This window comes from Camelus ferus, chromosome 23 (assembly GCF_009834535.1).
Source record: "Camelus ferus isolate YT-003-E chromosome 23, BCGSAC_Cfer_1.0, whole genome shotgun sequence".
Taxonomy (NCBI): Eukaryota; Metazoa; Chordata; class Mammalia; order Artiodactyla; family Camelidae; genus Camelus; species Camelus ferus.
This window is the reverse complement of record NC_045718.1, coordinates 16,827,737-16,853,966: the sequence shown is the minus strand read 5'-3', so window position 1 is coordinate 16,853,966 and position 26,230 is coordinate 16,827,737. Positions and strand designations below refer to the sequence as shown.

The 26,230-nt window shown below is 48.8% G+C and overlaps 2 protein-coding genes across 5 annotated transcripts in view; one reads left to right on the top strand and one right to left on the bottom strand.

The window, feature by feature from the left end:
• MAPKAPK2 (MAPK activated protein kinase 2) overlaps positions 1–12,428 on the bottom strand; it is a 44,957-nt gene extending 32,529 nt beyond the window's left edge. The window contains exon 1 of the mRNA XM_032467061.1: positions 11,748–12,428. Coding sequence (XP_032322952.1) covers positions 11,748–12,068 — 321 coding nt within the window. The 5' untranslated portion in view covers positions 12,069–12,428. The remainder of the gene's footprint in view (positions 1–11,747) is intronic.
• LOC116659413 lies at positions 10,874–26,140 on the top strand. Of its 4 annotated transcripts, none has more exons than XM_032467062.1 (4): positions 10,874–11,035; positions 12,701–12,807; positions 17,697–17,729; positions 19,548–20,518. In XM_032467062.1, exons 1-4 carry the CDS (start codon positions 10,955–10,957, stop codon positions 20,023–20,025), a joined length of 699 nt encoding a protein of 232 aa, XP_032322953.1. In that variant the 5' UTR covers positions 10,874–10,954; the 3' UTR covers positions 20,026–20,518. The 4 variants fall into 4 exon arrangements, 1 of the variants encoding a protein (XP_032322953.1); XR_004314793.1 differs by lacking the exons at positions 10,874–11,035; positions 12,701–12,807 and adding exons at positions 16,282–17,297; positions 23,862–26,140 and having other exon boundaries at positions 19,548–19,644; XR_004314791.1 differs by lacking the exons at positions 10,874–11,035; positions 17,697–17,729 and adding an exon at positions 23,862–26,140 and having other exon boundaries at positions 12,497–12,807; positions 19,548–19,644.
• The last annotated feature ends 90 nt before the right edge of the window (positions 26,141–26,230 follow it).

The following is a 26,230-nucleotide window of genomic DNA, read 5'->3' as shown; positions in this document are numbered from 1 at the left end:
AAGCTGTATCATGTATCTGGTTATGTTTTATTTGTCTCCTCCTGCTAGAATACAAGCCCCATGCAGGCAGGGATTTTTTTTTCCTCAGTTCGGTACATTGATGTGTCTCCCCAGAGCCTGAAATAATACTTAAAACCTAGTAGGTGGTCAATAAATAATTGCTAATGAGTGAATGATTCTGAACATGTTTCCCTCTTCTGTAAAACGGGGACTTTTACTTTGGAGTATTATGCTAAGGATTAACAAGAGTGTAAGTGAAACAGCCAACACAATCCTGACACATAATATCTGCTCAGTAAAGACTTGTTATTAACCTGGGAAACCTTCACAGTGTTGCGAAGCTTTCAACAGTGATCTGAAGGAGACAGAAGATAGAAGATTGTTATATGTATCAAAGTCATTCTGCTGTTCAGATCTATCCTTAGGGAGGCTGCAAAAGTCATTCTTGGCACTGCTAATTAATTTTCTTGAGTAGTGAGTTGCTTTGGACCTCAGAGGGCTAGAAGGCACTTTCAGGCAAATCCCACTTAGCAAGGCAGGGGTCTATCTAGTCTAAGCTGCTAGAAAGAATCAACCCTCGTTGTTCTAAATCTCTTTCATCTCATATAGCAGAGGTATTAAAGGGGTCTAAACCCAAGGGGATGACCCTGACTAGTCGCCCTTCTAGGCCAATCCTGCCATCTGGGCCTCCTGATGGCCAGTCAGAAGGGAAGCCAGGAGGCAGGCGCAGAGAATTAATGTTTATAAACATCGGTTGAATGGCTGAATGACTGAAAATACTACAGCCAGGAGAAGGGTGAAAGAACATTGGCCTGTAGAAAGTGAAGACAGAGAAGATGGCTCCCAGTCCCGGGATCCCTGGAACTTGGACTGACCATCTCTCTCCCAGCATCAGGTTGTCTCCCCAGCAGCGGGGCTGCACCAAGAGTAACAAAGAAAGCCCTTCAGGACAGGAGATCAAGTCTGAGCCCTCCGATTTAAGAATGAAGAATCTGAGTGAGGCCCAGGCAGGTCCCAGGACTTGCTCAGGACCACACAGCCAGGGTAGGTCTCTCAGATGCCAGTCCACTTCTATTTCCCCTGCAAATCTGTGGCATGGAACTAAGTGTCCCCACCAGGTTCAAACCTCTGACCTCAGTCCCCGCAACTTGGTGCTCAACACTGGTCCGCTTGCAACACACAGCAGCAAGGCCGGCAGACAGATCACCTCGGACTGCATCTGTGTGTCTCTGCTGTGTCTGGACTGACTAGCAAATGCCAAGAACTGGAGGAGAGCTGGCAGGCTTCACATCTGTCCCTCCCCCAGTTAAAGTTCTCCCAGGGGCAGAAGGGTCATCTCCACAGTGCAACAGGAAAAGGAGGGGCCCTGGAACAGGGAGGAAGAGGAGGAGAGGCATCAATGGGAAACTGTGGTCAGGCCCCTTACAAGAAAGAGAACTCCGTGAGCACACAAGGTGCCAGCTTGAGTCAGCAGATCCGAGCGGGTGAAGGGAAGAATGCCAGGGAGACTGTCCTGAGAATGGCGTTTTGCAGACAGTAGGAAGAGTGGGAAGAAGCACTTAGCGGGACCCTCAGCTTCCCCTGGCTCACTCTCACATGGTCCCTCCCCCAGAGCCACCCTGCTCAGCGCTAAGGATCACTGCTCACACCGTATACTTACATAGTTACCACGCTTTTATGAGGCAGCTCGTTATAATGCACAATGTCAGAATACTCTATGCATTTTTTTTAAGACAGCAGATTTTCACTACGTAGAAATAAGAGGATACAAAAATAATGGAGTTGTGGGTCTTCGAGGAACTTACAATCCACTATCTCCACTTCACAAGTGGAGAGATACATTTATAATGTGAAATAAAAGGTAAGAGTGTCTTGGTAAGTATGAGGGGAGGGATGAGGAGACCCGCTTCTAGCGTGAAAGGCTTCGTGAGAGAGCAGTGTGTGTACAGATACAGACAGGGGTGGGGATGGCAAAGAAGACACAGGACAAATGGGATACAGACCATGGGCGAAGGTGTGGGGATTGGAAGCACACCCCTATGAGGAAACATCATATATCAGCCACTTAAGCTGAAACGTAACATACATTTAGGAGAAAACGGATTGGGATCAGATCTGAGAAGGATCTGGAAATAAATACCCCGTATCCTGCAGACAAAAGGAACCCACTCAAGGTTTCAGCTGGGAAGCTGCAGGATAAGAGTCGGGCTTTAGGCAAACTAGTCCCCAGGGCTCTCCGAGGAACTGAGGGGGCGAGACCTTCATACCATGGCTGAGGACCTCAGGGTCGGCCACATGTTCAACTGCCCATCCCGCCCCCAACTCCACTCTATATCCTTCCTTCTCTAATTACACCTCAAACTCAAGTTTTATTTTCTTTTAAAAAGTCTAAAGCAAGGTAACCAAAAGAAGTCCATGAAATCAGGGGAGTTGAAACACAGGCGAAGGCACACTCGTCTTCGTCCTCCCTAAGAGCATGGGTGACTGGAGCGTGGCCAGGGGGAGGGGACACAGAGGCAACAAATTCCCTGGGAATCCCACACAGGCTCCAATGGAAGGGATATGGTGCTGGTGAGCCTGGCAGTCCCAGGGAATAACAAAACTTGCCGTTTCTGTAAACGTGAGAGTTTACAAGGCAGGTTACTCTACACACTCATTTGCCGTGGCCTTCAGCTGTCCACAGATCCGGGCATCTGCACGGAGAGGAGCAGGAAAGATGCAAGGTGACCTTGCTACCCCGGCCAGCACAGCAAGCAGCATGCTGGTCTCCTCACCAGTCCACCTGCATTCCTAGGATGCTCAGCTCCACACGCATGGCCTCAGACGCCCAGGGCTCCCCCTCCTCCTCCGGTCCCATCTCCCACCCTTTGAACCCAGCAGAAATCAGGCATGAGGAGCAATCTGCAGATTCTTCACTCAGAAAGGCTTCCCTCACCTAAGGCTCCTGTAAAGCTGGCCTTCCTACTAGCCTTCCTCTAGGAATTACAGAAGCTGGGCAAGGAGACCCGGGATAGGCAGAGAACAGGGAGGGCACGCTACTCCAAGGACAGTGGCTCCTCCTATCAGAGTTAAAAATAAACTCTTAGCAATTTACACCCAACTCCTCCCCTCCAGGGGCCAATGGGCCCTGGCAGATAAATCTCTCCCTGCAGAGGAAATGAGGCCCCGGGGGACAGACAGGAGCAGGCAGTCATGGAGACATGGTCTGGGAATGTAACTCTAGCTGAAGGCAGAGGGTCCCCTAAGTCCTACTTCAGCTCCCATCACTCTCTCCAACACACCCCTTCTCCCAAATAAACCCTAATCCCAGAAAACAGACATGGAGCCCACCTATGCCATGGTTAGTACCAATGCCTGTCCAAGGATTAGAAAAATCAGAGAGAAGAGAATGCCAAAGTCAAACTGAAGGAAACCCCCTGCTCAGTATCTATCAGTGAAGCAGGTACCCCAGCCACCTGAGCCCCCTTCCTCACCTTGTCCTATGGTGAGCGCTCCAGGGCCCGTGGGCAACAGAGAAGAGGCCATTTCAGTGGACCTCAAGGGACAGAGATGACCAATACCCCTGCCCACCACAGTCAGGAGGTAGCAGAGACCCAGGCTCTCTGTGACATCCTGCAGGTGGCTGAGCTGGGAGGGCCAGAGGGGCCACAGACCCACTTCTGAAGGAGGCCCCAAGAGCCAGGGTCTAGTTATTCTTGGAAGCCAATGAGATGAGGTCACACATGTGAATGCGGTAACCTGAAGCCCCACTCTGCGGAGGTGGAGAGTATAGCTTAGCAACAGGGCAGGAGTCCTGGGGCAGGTGGCACGCTCCGGGGCAGGGCAGCCGGGGTGAGGGCCTGGGACAGCCTCACGCGGGGCTCTCCTACTCATCCCCACACACCTCCTGCTGGGGAGGCCTGCGGCAGGTGGAGCCTGGAGGAGCCAGAGCTGGAGGCAAGCATCACAAAAAGTCTAACTCACCCTCCTGCCCGGCTAATTAATCCTTCCCCAGCTCCGCGGAGGAAGCCTCCGTACATAAGCCGTGCCGCCTGGAGAAGCAGCAGTCACAGCTCACTCTCAGCACTCAGAAAAGCGAGTTGGCCCCAAACCACCCACCGAGCTCAGGCTGGAAGAGGGGGGGTGCATGGGGAGGGGGTGCAAGTGCGTACTGAGAGAAAGCGCAGCAGTGCGGCAGGAAGACCTGGGCAGACGTCAGGGCCGGGCTGTGAGGGGAGACTGCAGCAGTGGCACATTTATTTTTAGCTGTTGGGACAGAGGGGCTGAGTGACAGCTCTGGGCCCTGGGCGGGAGGCCAGGTCACAAATGTCCAGTGTGGACTGGGAGCCTCGTAATAATACGAATAATCAAAATGGCAGCAACGTGGTCAATTCAGTCACCTGCCAGGGATCATCAGGCAGCCTCCTCTTAGGCCCCCCGCCCACCACCACCTGGGACTGGAGAGACTTCACCTCTGCTTCAAATTCAAAAGAAGAACCATCACGGAGACGAGCCAAACAGAGAAGACCTCGACAGTACAGCTCAGGATCCTTTGTTCCTCTGTCTCCTCAGATAGAAAAGGCTGCCAATGGAGGTCCTGCGGCTTCTGCCTTTAGTCACACTTCTTCACCTCCCGGGAAGAGTCCTGGATGGACACCGGCCATGGAGATGCAGGGAAACATCCCTCAAGAGTAAGATGCCCTTTCATCATCTGACCCGTGTGGACAGCTCAGATTCCTAGCGGAATAAACACACAGCTTGGCTGGTCTCAGAAGGGAACATCAGTTGCAGATAAAGGTTGACCTTGAAGCCACATCCCAGCTTCTACCACTTGCCAGATGGCACACAGAGGTGTTTACTGGATCAGAGAATAAAGACCCCAAGAACTCTACACTGCCAGAGGCTGAGCACAACTCTATCCCCCTTTCCACTGTGTCTCTTCTTCCTCCAACCAAATCTTCTGCCTGGCACTCAGGACCTCAGGACAAAGCTCCAGGACTGAAACCACTGCTTTAGCCGTGAATGGGCAGGAAGAAGAGAAAAGAGAACAAACATCACCAGGCATCTCCCTCTCCTCTTGCTTCTTCATTCCCTTCGTACCCAGTCCTTCAGGTAAGAAGTGCTACCTGGACGTATCTTCACTTCCCCATCAGCTCTGAGGATCAGTCCCCAACCCTTACCTCAGAACAGCCCCAAGTCCATACTAGAACTTCAAGTGAATCAGAAGAAGGCACCCATTTGGAAGGACCCAGCCACACTCACTCCCACCCTCTGCCAGGTGCCCCTGTGCAAGCCCACGCAGCCTCCACAGCCAAGCACAGCGGCCGTGTCTGGCCGCACAACTTCAAATGGGAAGGAACTTCAGGCCGCTCTCCATCCAGAGATGGATTGAATTCTGTCTATGGAATGTGTATCTCTAAATAAATTTGCTTTCACTTAAAAAAAAAAAAAGGGAAGGGGTTTCAGATGGGGAAAATAAAGAATCACCATCTCTATGCTGAGCCACCACTACACTGAGTCTTCTGATTTCAGGGAAAGTATGGATGCACACTTCACGGAGTTACACAGCCCATCCTCTCTGCCGAGGCACTAGCGGGAACACTTACCAAGTCTTCACACAAGAGAAGGAGCAGCTGGTCAGTGATGATTGCTAATTACCTGGACAGAGGCTGCCCCGGAGCCCAAGAGTAAGCCTGTCTAAAGGGCATCCTCGCTGGCCCAGGTGCTGCCGACGGTCAAGCATGGGGCAAGTCAGCGCTATCCAGCCTGCCCTCAGCCTCCTGCCTCCAGCACAGCCCTCCACTATCCATGCTGCCGCGACCAAGGAGCCACTGCTAGCCTGACCCTCTGAGGTGTGCACTGAGGCCTGGAAACTTTAATGACCTATTCAAGGTCACACAACTACTTAGCAGGGCACCAAGCCTAGATCTTTTTTCTTCCTTTCTAATCTAGCACATTACCCACGGTAACAGGTTCATCCCTAAATATTCACAGGCATACAATATCTTAAAGTACAAAATATCAGGTTCCCCTAAAGACTGGGAAAGGTACAGAATCTGAATTTGGTTGCATACCTGGTGTACATCAAGCTGCTCAGTGGTGTGGCTCCTTCTCTTTACCAATGTCCCCGTTTATAAGGTAGAAAGATCCCAGTGACCAGTTAGTGGAGATCAGTGTTACACAGCCAGGTCTACAATTCAAGTACTCCTGCCTCTAGCAACCAAAAAACCAAAGGAACCCAGAGCAAGAGGAAGTCCCAGGGAACCAGGTCCCAAGACACAGGCTCTGATGCTGAACCAGGTCAGACCTGGGATGTGCCGCTGGACCTTTTTGGACTAGCCCAGCCTCCTCCTCGGTGAGATGGAAGGAGTCAAGAAAGATGATCAGGAAGTGCTGTGAGCTCTAAGAAGCCTTGAGGTGTGGGCCCCTTTACCACCGGGCCTTAAATTATTACTACCAAGAGCAGCTGCGGTCTCTTCAAACACAAAGAGCAGCTCTACCCTGCCCACCCACTTCTGTCCAGGACACTGAAGCACCTGGAAAGGGGCAAGCACAGGGAGGAGGAGACCCCACATGACCCTTGGGAAGGCCTGAAGCAGAGGAGGGAGACAGGAAAGTGTGAATCCTGTATCACCAACATCAATCCACCAGGGAGAATCCTGCATCAGAGCACAGGAGGGCCACTTGGGAATCGTGAAAGGACTCACATGCCAATGCCCTGTCCTTCCCGGCCAGGGCTGACATTCCTCCTGGCACAGACCCCACACACTCCTGGGCTCTGGAGGGGATGGAGGAGGGGGGCCTTCCCCGATCCCCAGGATGTGGCCAGGGATTAAGTTTGCCTCCAGCAGTCCTGAAGCTTGGCTCCTCCAGGCCGCTCTCTGAATCTCCCGCACCTGCTTCTTAAGTAAAATCATCAACTGATGATGGCCCAAATCCTCAGATTCCAAGAGGTCAAAACATCTTAATCACGAATACCAATACCTTCATCTTCCACAAAGGAGCCCCTTCATTTCCCAGACACCCACCAATATCTGGGCCTGAGGCCTGGGGCCGCTTTTCTCCCCTCTTCTGTCAGCCACTGATCCCACATTCTTAACTGGAGATTATTTTCAAGCTCTATCAAAGCCCAGAATTCACAAGGGAAAAAGAACCATGAGCCGACCCAGCTTTGATCCTGCCTCAGTGGCTGCCAAGAGCCTGCTGCAGTAGACAGGGCCAGGGCCAGGGCCCAAAGCGAGGGGCAGGGTCCCAAAAACTAGACCTTCCCTCAAAAAACCACAAGCCCAACCTCAGAGATTCGTAACCTTTCCTTGTAACAAACATCCTGTTAGTTTACCTCATGCTTCTCAAACACTTTAAAACCTGCTTCTAACACAAAGCTGGGTTAGGCTCAGTTCTGAGCCACCAGCCCCACTTGCTCCTCACCAACCTGATCCGCGCCCTCCCTTCAGCTCTCCCCAGGGCAGCATCACCATCACCTCCCGCGGATGCGCTCATTCCTCAGGGGCTCCTTTGGTCCTCACAGATTTCCCTCCTTCAAACCTCCTCTATCCCCAAGCACAGAATTTAACCCCTAGACCAGCCAAGTCCAAAAGAACTTCTGCTGTTCAATCCAGTGGCCATTAGCCACACGTAGCTACTGAACACCTGACATGTGGCTAGCAACTGGTTTTTTAATTTAACTTAGCTTAATTTAATTAATCAATTTTGGCTAATTGTAATTTAAATAGCTATACACAGGTGTTGGCTACCACTGGACAGTGCAGCCCTAGATTACATTTGTTAATTTCACCTTCTCCAAATCAGCTTCTTGACCTGCAAAATCTTAAGGCCACTTTTAATGTCTGTATTCTCCATACAACAAAGCATATCGTAGGATGCTCAGTGAACTGTTAACTACCAGTAACCACAGTGGATATAAAAGAGGCTAGTGTGGTCAGTGAACCTTTCCTCATCTTGTGAGTCTGTGCAGCAAACCCCAATGTGGGACACTGCCCCTCACCTAGCCAAGCCCTCTTGCTCCCTGACAGGTACACAGCATGAGGCATGCTGGGGAGGATGATGCCTGCGCTGGGGGGATGTGGGAGCTCTGGGTCGCCCTCTGACATGTCCAGACCAACCACGAGAGATTCTGATCAGCTCCCCTTCAGAACAGCTAGGAAGCCCCATGGCAGTGACACTACGTCGCCTGGGGAGGGAGGACTGCTGGAGAAAGGCAAGGAGAAGGAACAGGACTTTGCTCTAATCCATACAACGGAAAGACAAACAGTGATAAGTTATGACAACATTCTATATTTTGTAAAGCAATAACACGCTTCACCTAATCAGAGTCACACAGCAGAGAGGGACAACAGTGCTGGCTTTAATTAAATTTGTTCAGCTAATACCTAACAGTCACCATGACACAACGAAGGAGGAAGCAGCTGAGGAACCCTACAGGGAATACAACCAATCACTGCACAAGTGGGTTGAGGCTAGGCATCCCTACTGAAGAAACAGTGAACAGAATTCTCATGTTCTTGCACAAAAATAATAATAAATAAGATTTCTAGCAAACATTTTTTAAAGGGAGGGGTGGTAAAAAAGCTTGTTACTGCAGATTCAAAACTCATGGGGCTGCTAAGTTGGATGAGAAGCTGCCTCTCCAACTCTGGGGATCACTGCTGGGGAGGTGGTAGGTACCCACCCAGCCAGCACCCCCAGGGCCGACAGTCACGGAGGGCCCGCACTGAGGATGGCTGCTCGGGCTTGAGGTGCTCTGGTGCGGCACCCCGTCTGGGGTCCATGCCTGCTGACGTCAGTGCAGTTACCAAGTGGGAAGAGGCCTGAGACCGAGAGTCAGGCGTCCTGGGTTCCAGTCCTGGCTCTGCCACCTCTCTCATGGTGACATTACCTCAAGAAAGTCTTTGCTCTGGGCCTTGGTTTTCTCATCTGCAAAATGAGGGGGTTAGATGAGATGACCTCTGAAGTCCCTTCTGACTCTGAACTGAAGTATGACTATGACTCAGAACTTAGCAAAAGCAGCCAGGAGAGATGGTGAGGTGAGGTCACAGCACCCACCAAAAAGCATTTAAATGCTAGACCTCTCAGGTGGAGGCAGAGAAGCAGCAGGGTGAGCTGGGACTATCTTTTTAAGCACTGATTTCACTTAAGAGGACTCAGAGGTCACCAGACCACAGACAGGGAGCAGGACATCTGGGCAGCCACCACCTCCCATCAGCATTGGGAGCTGTGAGATAACAGATATCAGAACCCCCATCAGAGGCCCTGCTGCGGCCGTGCAGCTCTCTGCCCTAAATCGCCAGGAATGGCCCAACACCCTGTGTAGAGCAGAGGTCTCCTCTCTTTTTCTTCAGGCACCTTCCCAGTGGGGCCATCCGTCCTGTCACATCTTCCTTGCGTAATAATCAAAACACTCCTGGTTTTGAAAATCATTTCACTACTCAGCGCCTACGGTTAAGTTAATCAAGATTCACGATCTGGAAGTCTCTTTGGTGTGTGTCTCTGGAGCAGCATTCTTTGAACCAGATCCCCACCACCACCACCACAGCTGTAATTATGTCTTAGCCGGTATTTGGATATGGAAGTGCTGTTGACACTGCTGTCAGTCTCTGAATGCCTCATCCTGCCTTTCTTCCTCTATTATTAAGTTTTTACACAAAGATGTGTGGGAAATCTGCAATTTAACAGTTGAGTCAACTTGTAAGATCTGAGAGCAGGCTGCCTGTCAAAACAGACTCAGACTTCAATCTTCACCCACTTCTAACCTGAGAAGGACAAGCTATGAGTGTTATTTAAAATACTGCTGGATCTTTCCTTTCAAAAGGATGCAAAGGGGGGAGAACATCCAAATCTGTCTCCTGTTAATCACAATAGGAATCTGAATTGCCACCCAAAGGCATTTCAGAGGGTGGCTTTGCATGTCTATTAAACAGAATAGGGAGCAGAAGTTGAGGGCTTTTGTTCTGAAGCATTTATACAATATTTCAACTATCCAAGAAAATGAGCAGCCAGTGTCCCCAAACTGCGGATGGGTGAAGGCAGATGGTGTCTCAGAGGGGACAGAAAACTCTCCTGGTAAGAACGTCTGTCACTTCCTCAACAGTACAGTTTAACTGTGGTCAAACAGTATCCACTCAACTCCACTCCCCAAGGTCAGAGCCACGGTCAAACAACCACGCTCCCTCCCTGCCCCCGGTTATGAGTATGGAAAGAATGGTCTAAGGCACAAATGTTAACGGGTTCAAGATGTTCCTTCTCCAAAAGTCAACACTAAACAACCAGAGGTCCACAGCAACAGCTTATAGTAAAAACCAAAGAAACCTGAAGACACTGGGGCTAGCTAAAGTTCTCCCTCAAAAGGGAGGAGGAAAGCAACAAGAAAATAATTTTAGAGACCTTAAAATCTGGAAACTGGACATGGTTGCCTTATACAACCCCTCAATACCAGGGTTTTATTTCATCTAATTATATATTCTAACTGTTCCACCCATAACACATATCTGAGTTTTGTACGAATAGCTGAAACACAGCTAGCCTAGGGGTAGAGGGGGAGGAGAAGGTATAACACAGGAAGTATTTTTCTCCTCCAATCACTAAGACACCCCACGGGAAATAGGTGTGTATGTGTCACCTTTAGAGATGTGGTTTGATCTCAAATCCCTCTGAGGGGAAAACCTTTTTAGTGACACTGAATACTGGCTCACACTGCACTGGGGACCCATTCATCTTATCAAACCTTCAAGTCCGTTCTGTTTAACTTCCAAAGTAGGTAGTTCCACTTAAATCCTCATTCTCCCCCCTACCAAACCCCCTTTAAAAAAAAAAAAAAAGAAAAGGTCGGCTTTCCCTAGCTCAAGGAAAGTGACCTCTCCTACTGCCCACCAATCGCCCATGTCCAGGACTCAAGTGGCCATCTACGATTTGGGGAATCGTCACGGGGCGAAGCCGTGGTTTCCAGACTCGGTTTACAATGATCAATGGAGCTATGGAAACAGCAGACACCGCGCTGGAGCCTGCTGGCCTTCCATCTGGAGCTTCACAGGCACTGAAGGTAGGAGGGGGCCTGATCTCAGATCAAAACAATCCCTCCCCCGGCGCCCGGGGGGGCGGTGTCCCCGCGGAATCTCCAGCCTTGCACCTCCCTGGCCTGCGCGCCCCAAGGCAGCACAGCCGCGCTCGGGAGGCCCAGGGAAGTGAAATCACACATTCCGGCTCCCAAATAAGGAGCGAGGCTAAATAAACCTCTGAGATCCGACTTCTCCAAACCAACCGACCAACCAGCTCAATGAGTAATGGGCCTTTTGTGCCCGCAGAAAGAAAGAAAGGAGGGAGGAGAGGATGGGGAACCACAACCCCCGAAAATCATTTCCTTGAGACAAGGAGGAAATTAGCAGAAGTGGTCCCGAAGCCGACCGTTGCCAACTCGGCTGGATCCCGCTCAAACCCAAAATGGCAGAGTTCTCCCGAGTCCTCTCAAGTCCCTGCCACTCACACCCGGAGGTGACCGGAAACTCGGTCTCAACGGCGTGGTCCGCCGGGACCTGACCTTCCCGCTGCCCCCCGCCCCCTGCCGCGCACTTGGCACCGCTCGCGCGCGCGGGACGCACAGCCCCGCCGCGGCCACTCCTCCGCGGCCCCGACCGAGGAAAGCGTCGGCGCGACCAAGCCGAGCCGCCTTGCGCTTCGGCAGCTCGGGAGCGCCGGGGGTCGACACCGGGAGTCGCCCTCCGCCCGTCCTCTCCTCCCCCGGCCCCCAGACCTACTTTTAGGGCGAATTTCTCCTGGGTCCTCTTATTGAAGATCTGCAAAACTTTCCCGTTGATGCCCAGTCCCAGGACCTGGGTGGTGACCTTGTAGTCGTCGATGATGGCGTTCTTCTTGATCTGCAGGCTCGACTTGACGTGGAACTGGGGGAACTGCTGCGGGGGCTGCGGCGGCGGCGGCTGGGCCGGGGGGTGAGGCTGGGCCGGGGCGGGGGGCGGCGGCGGCGGGTTGGGGAAGAGCACCGGCGCTGGACAGCATGGTGCGGCGGCGGCGGCGGCGGCGGCGGCGGGCTGAGGAACCGCACCGGAGTTGGACAGCATGGTGCCCGGAGACGCGGGAGCAGCGGCGGGAGGGCCCGCGGCCGGCCCCTCCTCCGGCTCCGGACGGGGTCCCCGCCACCCCCCGCCCGGCTGCGAAGTTTGCTCCGGGCTGGAGCCGGCTTCCTCGCCCGGGCCCGGCTCCAGGCTCGGCGGGTCGAGGGGCTCCGTGGGGCCCGCCGTGGGCCGCTGGCGCCCACCGGCCCTCTCCCTCCCTCCCACCCTCCCCCCGGGGGCCAGGCGCACTGTGGAACGCGGGACGGCGGGGGCCCGGCCGGGGGGAAGCGGCCGCGCGACAAAGTACCCAGCCCGGGGGCCGGCGGCCGCGTCACAGCCTCGTCTGCGTCCGGGGCCGGTCCTTAAAGGGGAGGGTCGGAGGGGGCAGGGCTTGGGGGAGGCGGGGCGGCGCCGAGGAGGCGTGGGCGTGGGGCGGGGCCAGCCTTAAAGGGGAGGACGCGAGGCATCCGGATCGTGGAGGGCGGGAGCTGGGGACCGGGGCTGGGGACAGGGAGTGGGGACCGAGAAATCTTATTTCTTAATTAATCAGAGCCACGTAAAGAGAGGGGGAGGCGTATGAAAGTAGCTGCATAATCAGATAGAAAATCCACTTTTCTCCAATTGTCCGGCTCTTTTAGGCTGCAGCAGCCGGGAGTGTCATTCGAAGAAGAAGGATGACTAGTATGAGCCAGATGAGACCTCGGAGTGAGCAGGAGTTACAGAGGCCATTCATCCCAGGAACAGGGTAAGGCAAATATGAACTGTTTTCTTAACTTGAACACTTTCCTCTGAGTTTTGCACTTCTTTTCTCATAAATTTCTTTTATTATTTGATGATTATGAACAACTTAGTCATTATACCTTTGAACATTTTGTTCATGTAAGTGAGCTAAAAAGGAAGGGATGCAGGGTGGGAAGAGGATGGATTGACATTCAGACTGGCTGAATCAGGAGCCTTTTCCCTCTCCTGGCTGTGTGAGCCTGAGCAAGCTGGTGCACCTCTCCCAGTGGGAAGAATAGCACTACCTTTACATAGGGTGTGGAGAGAATTCCCTGAGACAAGGTACCAAAAGAGAAGGTCTGGGGAATAGACCCTGATTTCCAACGTGGAAGAGTTAGCCCCTGAACCTACAGCCATAAGAAATGGGTAGTTTTGAATAACCCAAGTTCTAATCCAGGTTAGCCCCATGACTTTGAGGAAGATACCAAGGATCTAGCTGGACCTAAGCATAGCCCAGATGAGGGGAGGCCCTCAATATCAGCTGCCAGAGGATCTCCATACACATTCTGATGGGGTTTGGGTATGATCATCAAATACATCCCTGCCATCCTCCTCCCCACTCTGACTAGTAGAACATTTGAGAAATAAGACAAAGGAACCAGACTGGCAAAGACAAATCCTCAGCTTAATTACTGATAAAGCCGAATTAGAGAATGTGACTTGACCTATGGCCACACATGGCCCCTGATATGTTCCCCCAACACTCTAGAGCCCCCTTGTCTGGGGAGACCCAGCTCAGAGAGAAGCAGAGGAGGAAACATCCTAAGGAGAGGTGCCCTTGGGGACCAAGCCCAGGCAAGGAAGGAGTGAGGGGTAACCTGAAAGATAGAAGTTACTTTCCTAGCGCAGTCCCTTCCTGGGACCAACTCCAGAGCTCAACTCCATAGGCCAAGCAGAAAAACGGTTCCCCCAACACAAATACTTGCTCTTCCTGAGCAGTTAATTTAGTGTACACCTTGGTTTTGGGCCGTGCTCGGCCCTGCAGTGGTAGATGGTGTTCATCTGCCGGGAAGACAGACAGGTAGAAGCAGACAGCATCAAGAGAGTGGTCCTCTGTCTGCAGTAGCCGGAGCTTCCTCTTGTGCTAGAGTGTGGATACGGTTAGACAGTTCCCCATTCCTCTGACTCCTTAAAGGTAAAAAGACGACCACAGAGACAGCTCACCCTTCTTCCGTCCTGCTATCACCTCCCCGAGGCACACTCGGGAGATGCTCAAGGACTGAGAGAAGGATGCAAAGATGGGGAAGTGGAAGCATCAGCTGCTCCGTCTCAGCTTGGTAGGAGGTCCCTGGGCTGGGGCTGCGCAGGGCTGGGAGCTGACCTTTTTCCCTCTGCAGAGGGTCCCCGGGGGCTTCCTCCTGCTTGGCGCTGAGCTTTCACCTGCTTCTCTCCACAAGGCTAGAAAGAGGATAAGCTCTTTTTGCCCCATCAAAGAAAGCAAGGCATAGTGGAAAGAAAACAGAATTTAGAGACAAATGACCTGAATTCAACCCTCTCCTCAAGTTGAGTTACCAGCCATTTATCCTCTCTGTATCAAAAAAAAAAAAAAATAAGAAAAATAATAAAGTTGAATTTCAGGGCTGAGTGAGAATTAAATGAGATTTGTTTATGAGAACACCACATAAACAATAAATGATCTTGAAATAGTCTATATTGTCATTATTGAGGCGTTGCTGGCTTGCTCCTCTGCGCTGTGCCCACTGCCTGAGGATCTGTCCCTGATATCAAAGCTGCCTTCCTATCCATCTGGGGCTCTGGGGAGATGCTGCAGCCCAGGGACCTAGGAACAACCAGACAACTGACACCGCAGCTGGGGCTTCCTCCTGGAATTACAGGGACCGGTTAGGCCTAGGGGGCACAGGAGGACTCTAAGGGCATGTGCACGGTGCACAGAGGTTACATAAACTGCACTCAGAAAACACGCACATATACAACACAAACACAGAAGCACAGCATGCCTGGCATGTAACAGACACAGAATCAATGTCTCACGGATGTTCACCGGATCTGTGGATTGCTTTGGGTAATAGAACCATTTTGATAATGTTGATTCTTACAATCCAAGAGCACAAGGTATCTTTCCATTTCTTTGTACCATCTTTAGTTTCTTTCATCAATGCTTTACAGTTTTCAGAATATAAGTAACCTCCTTAGTTAAGTTTATTTCTAGGTATTTTGTGGGTTTTGGTGCAATGGAAAAGTTTATGCCACTTATAAAATACTGGTTTTTGAAGGGAAAAAAAAAAGTGAACCAAGGGCCACAAATGGCAAAATATCCTTCTCTTTTATGGGTGAGTTGCATTCCATTACATATATATATGCTACATCTGTATCCATTCATCTATTGATGTGCACTTAGAATGCATTCATATCTTGGCAGTTATAAATAATGTTGCTGTTAATAGTGGGGTGTGTGTATCTTTTTGAATTAATGTTTCTGTTTTTCTCAGATATATGCCCAGGAGTGGAATTGCTGGCCATACAGTGGCTCTATTTTTAGGTTTTTGAGAAACCACCATATTGTTTCCATAGTGGCTGCACCAATTTACATTCCCACCAACAGTATACAAGGGTTCCCTTTTCTCCACATCCTTACCAACATTTGTTATTTGTGTTCTTTTTGATGCTGGCCATTCTGACAGGTGTGAGATAATATCTCTTTGTGATTTTGATTGCATTTCCCTGATATTAGTGATGCTGAGCAACTTTTCATGTCCCTGTTGGCCAACTGCATTTCTTCCGGAAAAAAATGTCTGTTCAATTCTTCTGCCCATATTTTAAATGGGTTGTTTATTTGTTTCTTTGCTTAACTGAAGTACAGTTGATTTAAAATGTTAAAAAATAAAAAGTCTCATGGATGAATAATAACTGGGGTGTGAGATGGGCTAAAGGAAGAACCACAAGGCAAGAGGTCCAGAATCTTAAGTTCCATTCCAGTACTAACCAGCTATGTAACCTCATGAAAGTCCATGCTTCAGTTCCCTCTTTCTCATCTGTAAAATAAGAATAATAACCTCTATCCTGCCTCTCGTGTAGAACTATGTAGAGCTATTGTAAGGATAAAATAAAATATTTTTTCTGTAATAACCTAATCATGGAAAAGAATCTGAAAAAGAATAGATATAGACATATATACGTACATATGTATAACTGAATCACTCTACTGCACAGCTGAATCTGACACAACATTGTAAATCAACTATACCTCAATAAAAAAAATTTTTTTTTCCCTTGGGACACTGAAGTCCAAAGTCCTAGTTGTATAACACCGTCTCTCAACCATCTATAATGAACTATTAAACAGTTTTTATGGGTGTGTAGAAGCACTTCAAAAGTTAAAAGTCTATGCAGATAGAAAGTACTATTTTTGTCTACTGTTGACATGCAAACACATATGCCATGCAACACTCTAAACACAAAGACAATTTAAAAACCTCAGGTATATAGAATTGGATTCATTATAATCCTTGATTCATGACATTCCCTCGTCATTGAATCATTGGACCATGTATCTCTGCCTTTACTTAGTTAGCTATTAGTTATTTTTAATAATGCAGTAGGCACCTGCAAATCCACTACCCAAAATAAAAATTAGGACTCTGACAATAGCAGACCCCTAACTAGGTGGTTCCTCCATCCGTCCCTGCCCCACTTCTGTTTTCTCAGAAACAAGATAACCATTATCCTGAGTCATACATTCATCATTCCCTTGCTTTCCTTTTGTGTAATTTTATTTCATAAGGACACATTAAAGGTATAGGTATCTGACTTTCATAAAAGGTGAAGCTCTTGTCTTAAAAGGGAGATGGGTCAGGGTGACATTATTAGCAAGATGGGATTAAAATAAGAAAACATCTTTTCATAGTTTCAGAGTATTCCCCCACCACCTCATGATGATAATGACAAAGATGAAGATAATTACTGAGTGCTTACTCTGTGCCCAACACTGTGCTCAGCCCTTCATTGTCTCTTTTAAATCTCATATGGATCTGTGATAGAGTTTGCTAGTTGTTTTGGCCAATATCCACTTCCCCTTCTTTGATAGTAAAGAATCTCCAATGTTCACATGACTACCTGGAATAAAAACTACATTTCTCAGCCCTGGTTACAGCTGGTTGTGTTCATGACTTGTAAATGAAGCTGTTAAGGGAAGAGGTAGATCCTCTCCTCTTCTCTCTCTTTTCTTCTCCTTTCTGGTGGTTGGAATAAAAATGTAATGGCTGGAGCTGGAGCAGCCATCTTGTCTCATGAAGTGACAATGACAGAGCAAAAGGATAGAAGGAGCCTGTGTCCTTCCATCAATGGATCATGGATTCATCAAATCAGCTGTAAACAACTTACCCAGACTTTTATACGAAACAGAAAGAAATGTCCTTCCTATTACAGTAACTGCTGTTCTAAGTTTTCTATTACTCATAGCCAAACCCCATCCTAACTATTACGTCACTCTATGAGGTATGTACTGTTATCCTCATTTACCTATTTTATAAATGAGAAAACTGAGTCTTAGAGAAATTAAATAACTTCCCAAGGGTTACACAGCTAGCAAAGCACAGAACCCAGGTCTTTCTGACCCAAAGTCCATTTTCATGGCCCCGACTCTAAATCCTAAGCAGACACACACCCACATATCCTTCTTGATGTTAGGAACATGTTATCTGCCATTTCCAGGCAGGAATGGCCTAAAGGGGTCTGGGCTACCCTTTCCATTTGAGATAAGCTAAAATCTCCCATACCCCAATATCCTTCCATCTTGGCCTAATCTCTTACAGAGTATATGGTTCTGTGTTAATTTGCATGCCTGGGTAATGTCAGAGAACTAATCAGCAATCTATGACAATCTCTCTTCTCCAGGCTTCCCCCACCCTGCCTTCACACAATCAGAAGGTAAAATTTTCTTATTTTACTATGATGTGACGTTATGAATGAATGACAGGGTGAAAAAATCTATGGACGTGAATTTCTTGCACATTTGCAGATAACACGCTCTTAATGAGATACGGTTAACCATAGACTGATAAAGTGGCTTCTGGGACTATTGCTAAGCCCATAAGTGCACACAAAGTACTGCAGAAGGGAGCATAGTTCACAAGAAGAGTTCTGTTCACTGAAAACTCACTCTTGGAAAGGAAAATGACTTGAAGCCATGGAGAGATGCAACCTTCATGTCATAGGCTAGTATTTCTTTGAGAAATTGAGAAATTCTCCAACACAAAAATGACACATATAAGAATCATTAGTCACAAAAATTTCTGCAAGTGCCAAGGGATAGTCCACAGGAAGAAATTTTACCCAAATTTTACAATGTAAGGACATCTCAGAGAGGAAGAAATGCTTTGCCCTCTCACCCCAATGTCCTTGTCTGCACACCATCCTTTGAGAGTTCAATGCCCCAGCAGGGAGCAGCTGGAGCAGAGGGGAAGCATGGGAATTGGAAGAGGAAGAAGGAAGTACCCAAAGGGGAACAGAAACTTAGCCTCTATGCATCAACAGACAGCATCATCCAAAGGGACTACAAATGGGGCTAACTAAGACTACAGGAAGCCTAATTATTAGTTCTGTGCCTTGGTATGGGAAATAGAGGGAAAGGAGGTAAACATTCCACCATTCAAGGCAGCCCAAGGCTGTCGTCCCAGTATTAAAAGCTTTGCCCCTCCAGTCTAGCCTAGATCTGGCATGTCAGTTGCAATTCAGATGAGCTTGCGGTCTGGATAGTGAAACTGGGAAGGAAAAAAGTCAAGGGGATTTGCCATCCAGGAACACCACCAGAGTGTGTGTCAACCCCAAGGGTCATTTGGTCAGTCTGGTGACCTGATGACCCCTGGAATTTTTTTTTTTCTGTCCCTCATTGAAGATGTGTAAATGGGAGCAGGAGGGTAGGAAAGGTAGGAGGAGCTGTGAGTGTGTGTGTGTGTGTGTGTGTGTGTGTGTGTGTGTGTGTGTAATGGGAAGTGATTTCCTAAATAGCATTGAAATTATGAGACCATAATTTCAAGGAAGCAGAACATAGTGGAGTCAAAGCCTGGGTTCAAATCCCACCCACCTCCACCACTTCTGTAATCACTGCACCTCTGCATTCTTTCTATATTATGAAGGGGTGATAAAATTTCCTAGATTAATTATGTGTGCAACACTCTGAGCCATTACTGACACACAGGAATTGACCTCTGTAAATGTAGGCTGTTATTACCAATCACTTTCATACCAATCATCTCCCTCAGTCCTCTCAACAAGGCTGTACTCGGTCTTACTTCTGCAATTTTGATCATTGAAAACACTCGGGCTTAGAATTGTAAAATCACCGGCCAAAGTCATCACATTAGAACAGAAGAGCTAGAATTCAGGCTGATGCTGTTTCCACTCATGTCAGGTTCCATGTTCCTAAATGCTCCTGTAAGTGGTCCAGCCACCTGACACCTGCCAGGCCACCGTGGGGAAGCCATCCCTGCCCGAGAGCATGGCTTATGAAAAGGAGACATATCCTGCAACCTGCAGCTTACTCAGATTCCAAAAACTCTTCCTCTGAGACACGGAGTTGAAGGCAATGAATAAAGTAATGGGAGCATTAATGAATTTGGGATCTTAAGCTTTTCAGGAAGAACGTAAATGTGTGAGGTATACGGGATAGAGCCTACGTTTTGTTTTGTTTTTGCTCACTAAATGCCAGAGGTAGGAGCTAATCTTTTCCCCACATTTCTCTTTCAGTTATGAAAGCTATACCATCGTAGAGATGAAAAGGACCAATAGAAATCACCTGATCTGTCAACTTCCTCAAAAGACCACACCTGCATTTGACAAGTTGGTATGTGACCTTAAAAACTTCAGGCTCTCAGAATTTCTGGTGCCTCGCTACACCACAAGAGGAAGTTCTTCCTTTTGTATGACCCACATAGTACATGCTGCAGGCAAATCCCTCTCACTCCTGGAAGCTCATGCATTGATGCTGGCGAGGGGGTCTAAGAAGGCACTGGAGAGATGTCTGGAGTGCCCCTCCATTGGAGCAGTAGGTGCGGGGGAAAATCGGATGTGCTGGCAGAGAGAAGTTGGCATGTGGTCCAGCCTAACACCTGCACCTGCCCTCCCCCCACCAATTTTGCACCCTCTTTCATATCCACAGACATTAACTGAGCACCAGTTAGGGCCAAGTATTGTACTGATTCAGGGAATGCCTAGAGGACCCTGATAGGACTTGAATGCCTTGAGAAGTTTTGAGTATATATATATGTGTGTGTGTGTGTGTGTATATATATATACATATATATAAATGATGGGTATGTATATACATAACATAACGTATCACTTTAACCCTTTTTTAAGTGTGCAGTTCAGAGGCATTAAGTACGTTCACATTGCTGTGCAGCCATCACCACCATCCATCTCCAGAATTTTTCATCTTCCCAAACGAATTCTCTGTACCCATTAAATAACAACTCTCCACTCCCATCCTCCTCCCAGCCCCTGGCAACCACCACTCCACTTCCCATCTTTATGGTTTTGACTACACTAGGTACCTCACATAAGGAATCATACATCAGTATTTGTCCTTTTGTGACTGACTTGTTTTACTTAATGTATTTAAATTAAGGTTCATCCATGTTGTAGCGATGTCAGACCTTCTTTCTTTTTTGTATGTGATCTATCATTGTCTGTATAAATGACCTTTTATTTATTCACTCATCCCTTGGTTTACTTTTACCCTTTGGCTATTGTGAGTCATGATGCTATGCATACAGGTGTATAAATATCTGTTTGAGTCCCTGCTGACAATTGTTTTGGGTAGATACCCACAAGCTGAATGGCTGGATCATATGGTAAATCTGTTAAATTCTTTAAGAACATCTATGCTATTTTTCATAGCAGTTGCATGATTTTACATTCCCATTGGCAACGCATAGTTCCAGTTTCTCCACATTTTTTAGCTAACACTTGTGATTTTCTAGGGCTTTTTTGTTTTGTTTTGCTTTTTGGTTTTGGTATAGCCATCCTAACAGGTATAACTTTGAGAGGGTTTAAGCATAGGGCTCTAGAGCTCATAAACAGTAGAGACTCATCCAGAAAGTTCTTGCTGAAGAGATGACATTTAACCTAGGGATCTAAAGATGGGTGAGAATTCTCCAGGGAGAGGAGGAAAAAGAGGTTACACTAGACAATGGAGCAGAGAGAGGGGAGAAATTGCAAGGCCTGTTTAGAAGCAGCAGGCGATCAGCACGGGCTGGAATGTAGGGTGTGTGGGAGAGAGTGCCAAGACGTGAGGCGAAAGGTAGATCTAAGGGCTAGACATTCCACTAAGGCTCTGATCTTTGGGCAACAGGGAGCCAGTGGTAATATATGTGAAGGCGCTATGCAAACTTCAACACGTGAGATAAATGCAAGAACGTAAGACAAAAAAAAAAAAAAAGAAAAAAACGTTTTTAAAGAAACCAGTATCCTAAGACTAATACACAATACCTGGCAATTGGAGGCAGCTTCTGGCATCTACCAGGGAGGACGCTGGGTCCCCTGGGTGCTGGCTGGCCAACCCCTCCCTGCTGGCCTAGCGTGCAAAGGTAACCGATCAGCACACATGGCCTGCCTCTGTCCACCTCTCTGGTAAGGAAGGGCTCCACTATCCGTTAGATGGGAGAGTGGCCTTCTAGGCCTGGAGGGGCCACAGGTCCACCCTCCTCCCTTCCAGACTGCTGTACTCAGCAATGCGTCATCCTTTTTTTTTTTTTTTTAACATTTTTTATTGAGTTATAATCATTTTACAATGTTGTGTCAAATTCCAGTGTAGAGCACAATTTTTCAGTTATACATGAACATATATATATATATATATATATATATATATATATATATATATATATATATATATTCATTGTCACAGCAACACGTCATCTTTTAGTGCAAGATTCCATGTCATTCAGACACTCGGAAAATCTCAAGCCCGAGCAGCCACCTGCCTCTGACAGCCCCTTCTAAGCCTGAAGTCGAGCCCAGATGAGGCCTCCCCAGCAGTTGCCTCGCTGTCCCTTCTGTCCTGAGGGGCAAAGGACTCTTCTCTATATTTAACACATAGAAGACTTACAAAAGCACGGAATATTCTCTCTCTCTGGAACCTTTAATACATTCATGTGGTACAAAATGCAAAAGCCCAAAAGGACAGAGAGTAAACGGCTCCCTCCCACTCGAGGCCCTCAGCCCCCCAGTTCTCTACCCCCATTTTCTCGTGCATCCTTCCAGGGATATTTGAGCCAGTCCAACCTTCCACTTAGGAACTAGCATGGACTGTGCTTGGCCTAAATCCCAGGACATCCGATCTTAAACTCTGAAGTCACACTATTAAGATGGAAGCCCTGGACCAGCCGAGTCACCCTGCGGTCTGGCCTTTACTCTGGGCCCTGCTGGAGTGTGTGGCCTCTCCTGGCATCAGTGAGGGAAGGGGTAGGAAGTGGGGATGATGGCTCCAGGGCAGAAGCAGGTCTATGAGTAGGGAAGGGGGTGAGACCAATCCTGGAAGAGGAGAGATGGGGCGATGCTGCCCGGTTCTGAGTGGGGGATGACTCTGACTCTGGGACTGGCTGCCCCCTTGTGTCTGCAGAGCCACCTGGTGTGAAGGCCCCTGTCACTCAGAGAATGACGGGGAGGGTAGCAGAGAGGGCCGTGTGGGCAGCCTTCCCCTGGGCCTTTCGCAGACAGGTCAGGACCCGAGCAGAGGTGTTTCTTCAAGTCTTGGTGTAATCACAGCTACCTCGGCCACTGAGCTCCCGCCCGCGTCACTCCCCAGGAATCTGGTTCTTGTTTGTGTGGTGATTACAGAGCCAAGTGGCCCTCCTCCGGCTTCCCCAGGGAGCGGGGAGCGCTGGGGGAGCCCAGGGCCTGGAAAGGGTGACATGCTGAGTCGGAAAACCAGCAGGCTTCCTCACCAGGATGGGGCAGGGCAGGGCCTGGCGGGACTCCGGGGTGGCCTTGGCCAGGACACCTGGGACCATCTTCTACTGAGCTGGGGTGAGAAAGAAAGAAGCAGAAGAAGCAGATGAAGGTGAACGGGCCGGGACCAGGGACAAGGAACCAGGGAGAACTGGAGTCGAGATGACACCACCTGTTACATGCTCCGCACTGTGCTGAGAAAGGATGGAGCCCCACAGGGGCAGGGAAGCCCCTGCGGTGACTCAGGTCCCGCAAACCCCGTATCCATCCCTAGTGACTTGCCTGATGCCTGTCGCAGAATGCAACACCTATTTTTGCTGGGCGGGTGGAATGGAGGCTGGTGGATAGCACTCAGAGAAAGACATACAAATGTAACTTTAACAACAAAATAGAATTTTAATCATGGGTGTGATAATCACTCCCATTTATCAACCACTTATGACATTCCTGACACAATTCTAAGTGCTCCACGTATGAATGCGATCAATTTGCTCAACAACCCTACTGGGTAGGTGCTACTAGAATCCTTCCAGGGGCCCAGACAAGCAAACTGCGGCCCAGTGTATTTAAGTGCCTTAAAGTAAGGGCTGGAGTGGGGATTTAAATGCAGGAAGCTGGGACCCAGCCCCGTCTTCTTAGGCATGGGGCTCTGCTGAGCAGGAAGCAGGGCCAGCTGGAAAGTGGCCACCCAAAGACAGACAGCTTGAGGGTTTCTTCTCCCATCAGTGACCCTGCTGTGACCTCACTCCCATCCCAACCCTGGGTGGGCTCCACTGGACCCTGTTCCAAGCTCGGAAAAAAATGTTTTTCCCAAACCCAAATTCCAATGATCTGTTATTTTGGCTCAAGGTCTTGGTCTGAAAGCCATTAAAGGCGTGGGGACGAGACCAGGAACCCAGCAGCCTGCTCCCTCTCTCTCTCTCTGCTACCTGTCCCGAGGCCTTCTCTCCTCTGTCCCCTCTGCATTTCTCAGAACACAGTCCAAATGTGGGGTTATTTCCAAAACATCAGCTTCCTTCATTTACTCCCCACACAGCTGTCTGCTCTTCTCCCTGGGAAGCTGAGCTAACAAAGTAGTCTGAAAATCGGGAAATTTCCACTGTTTTTCAGAGTTTCCAGGGGCCTTGGTGCTGCAAATGGATTTGTCACCGTGGGGTAATGACATTGCCCTATGCCTTGTTTTCCAACTACCGTTTATCCAGAATCAATTCCTGAGAAAGACAAAGGATGTGAATAATCAGCCGAGCAGATGGAACGTCAGGCAGCCAGTCCAGAAGAGAAAACACAGCTCCCCTGAAAGGAGAGAGAAGAAGGCATTTGACCTAGGGGAAGTCTGGCGGGGGCACAAAACAGACTTCAGAGAAAGGCTGGGGCTTGGACCTGGCCTCCACAGATAAGGTGTGTGGAGAGGAACCAATTAATCACTGGATGTGGCCTTTAACATCTTCTGACTACCGTGGGAAGCTCTCTCGAGGAAATGGGGAAGGAAGTTGTAAGGAAGGACCCTGAGGATATCACATGAAGGAGGAAGCATGAGCATTGGAATAAGGTTGAAATCACAAGTCCTGGAAACTAGTTATCTCAAGACACTCGTTCTAACACACGCACACACACATACACACACACAGGACGTTGACAGAGCCTGTGGCAAGGCCACAGTTTTCTTTGGCTGGCCTCTTTGCCTTTAGGTCTGGCTGAGAAGATGGGCATTTATCATTGGGCATTTTCATCAGTTTCATTTCCTGTTTCTCATGCTGAAAACACAATAATCATCATAATGATAATAATCGTTCCTCAGGCTCGCTTCTGCCTCCTGTTTATCTAGGGCCTCCCAGAAGTGTGTGTACTCTATCAATTAACAGCTGGGGGTGGAGGCAGGCATGGAGGTGAGGGGAGAGGAGAGGAATTAGCAATGGAAATTATTAAACTCTTTTTTTTTTTTTCCCAAGAGGAGGAAACTAAACGGGTTGGTTCCCTGAATGGCTATTTTCATCACAGACATGTTTGTAAATCTCTTCTCCCAGGGTCCTCCAAAAATAAATTCTTCCCTTAAACCTTTTCATCATCCAGTCTGTCCCAGTCTAGGAAATCCTTGTGCTCTGCTGCCCAGAGACCTTAGGCTGGCTTCCTAGACTCACACAGCAGATCAGCAGGAAAGACAGGACCAGACCTTGTGGTCTGTGCATCCATCACCATCTGTAATCAAGAAGGGAATTTCCAACTCTATGGGGAACTTGCAAAGTTGTTAGGAAAAACCACAACTATTTCTGCTCAGGAAAAAATATGCAGTCTTCCGCAGACTTGAAACCCCAGGGCAGTAAGAAAGAGCTTCATCTTACTGGGAGTGGGCTGGGAACACGGAAGATTAGGAGGCGGTAGGGGGACCAGCTTCCAGACTTTGATCAGGACAAGGGTTCATGGAATAGAGGCATCAGGTCAGTATTTTAATTTTTTACCACCAGTAAAAGGAGCTGTACTCCAAGGACAAATGTTGAGCACTTTGCAGGCTCTGGGGATACAGATGGGAGTGGAGGAAGTGGGGGAGGGAGCCATTATCTTGATGAGGACGGTGATGTAGCCCTTCCTGAAGATCCTGCCCTCCCCTTGGGGATCTGAGGAGAAGGGGGGCGGAGGGAGGAAGCAGGTGGTTCAAGAGTCCGTTCTATACAAACAAAAAAGGCAGGTAAAGAAGAAAAAAAAAAGAAAGAAAGAAAACCACCAGAGAGAGCCCCTAATTCATTGAGTTAAGATTTAAAAAAAAGAAAAGCTTCCTCTCAGACACAAAGACACACACAGACAGTCCTCCCACACAGACATACCCTGAAACAGCACTACATAATGATGAGAGGATGTGATATCACACGTTTATTTATTGTGATATTCATTGTTGTTGAATTTTTCCCCTCCAGGGGAGAATCATAAGCCTGGGGCTGGGAGGGGAGTGCCAGGCTAAAAATGTGAAAATGAAAAGTTGACTGTGACCCTGTGAATAATCAACCTGGAGCTGTCAGGGGATGAGTCCGTGCAGGGAGGGACTAATAGTAACACCCACCTCGCACACAGCAATCACTACGTACCAGACACTGTTCTGAGCTCTCTGCATATATTTGTTCGTTTAACCCTTACAGCAAGCCTGGGAGATAGCTGCTCCTCTTACGATCCACACTCTTATCATCCACACTCATTTCAACCCTGGCTGCCCAGCGCTGCAGATCCTGTAAAGGGACTGGGTTATTCAGCCCCTAAACTCTGCCTCTCTTCCCAGCAGCAACTATCATAGGCCCAGGATAGGCATAGTTTGCAGGACCCCGCACAAAATGAAAATGCAGGACTCCTTGCTCTGAAATTATGAAGAATTTCAAGGGAGGGACAACAGAGCATCAGACTAAACACGGGTCCCTGTGTGACTATATGGGTCACACGCCCCTGAAGCTGACGGGGCAGAGACCCTCCCTGAATCCTTGCACAGAACAGATGTG

Coding starts and splice junctions, on each gene's coding strand:
- LOC116659413 (XM_032467062.1), top strand. CDS start 10,955: ATGATCAATGGAGCTATGGAAACAGCAGACACCGCGCTGGAGCCTGCT. Junction 12,808..17,696: donor CCATTCATCCCAGGAACAGG/GTAAGGCAAATA, acceptor TCTCTTCTCCAG/GCTTCCCCCACCCTGCCTTC. Junction 17,730..19,547: donor TGCCTTCACACAATCAGAAG/GTAAAATTTTCT, acceptor TTTCTCTTTCAG/TTATGAAAGCTATACCATCG.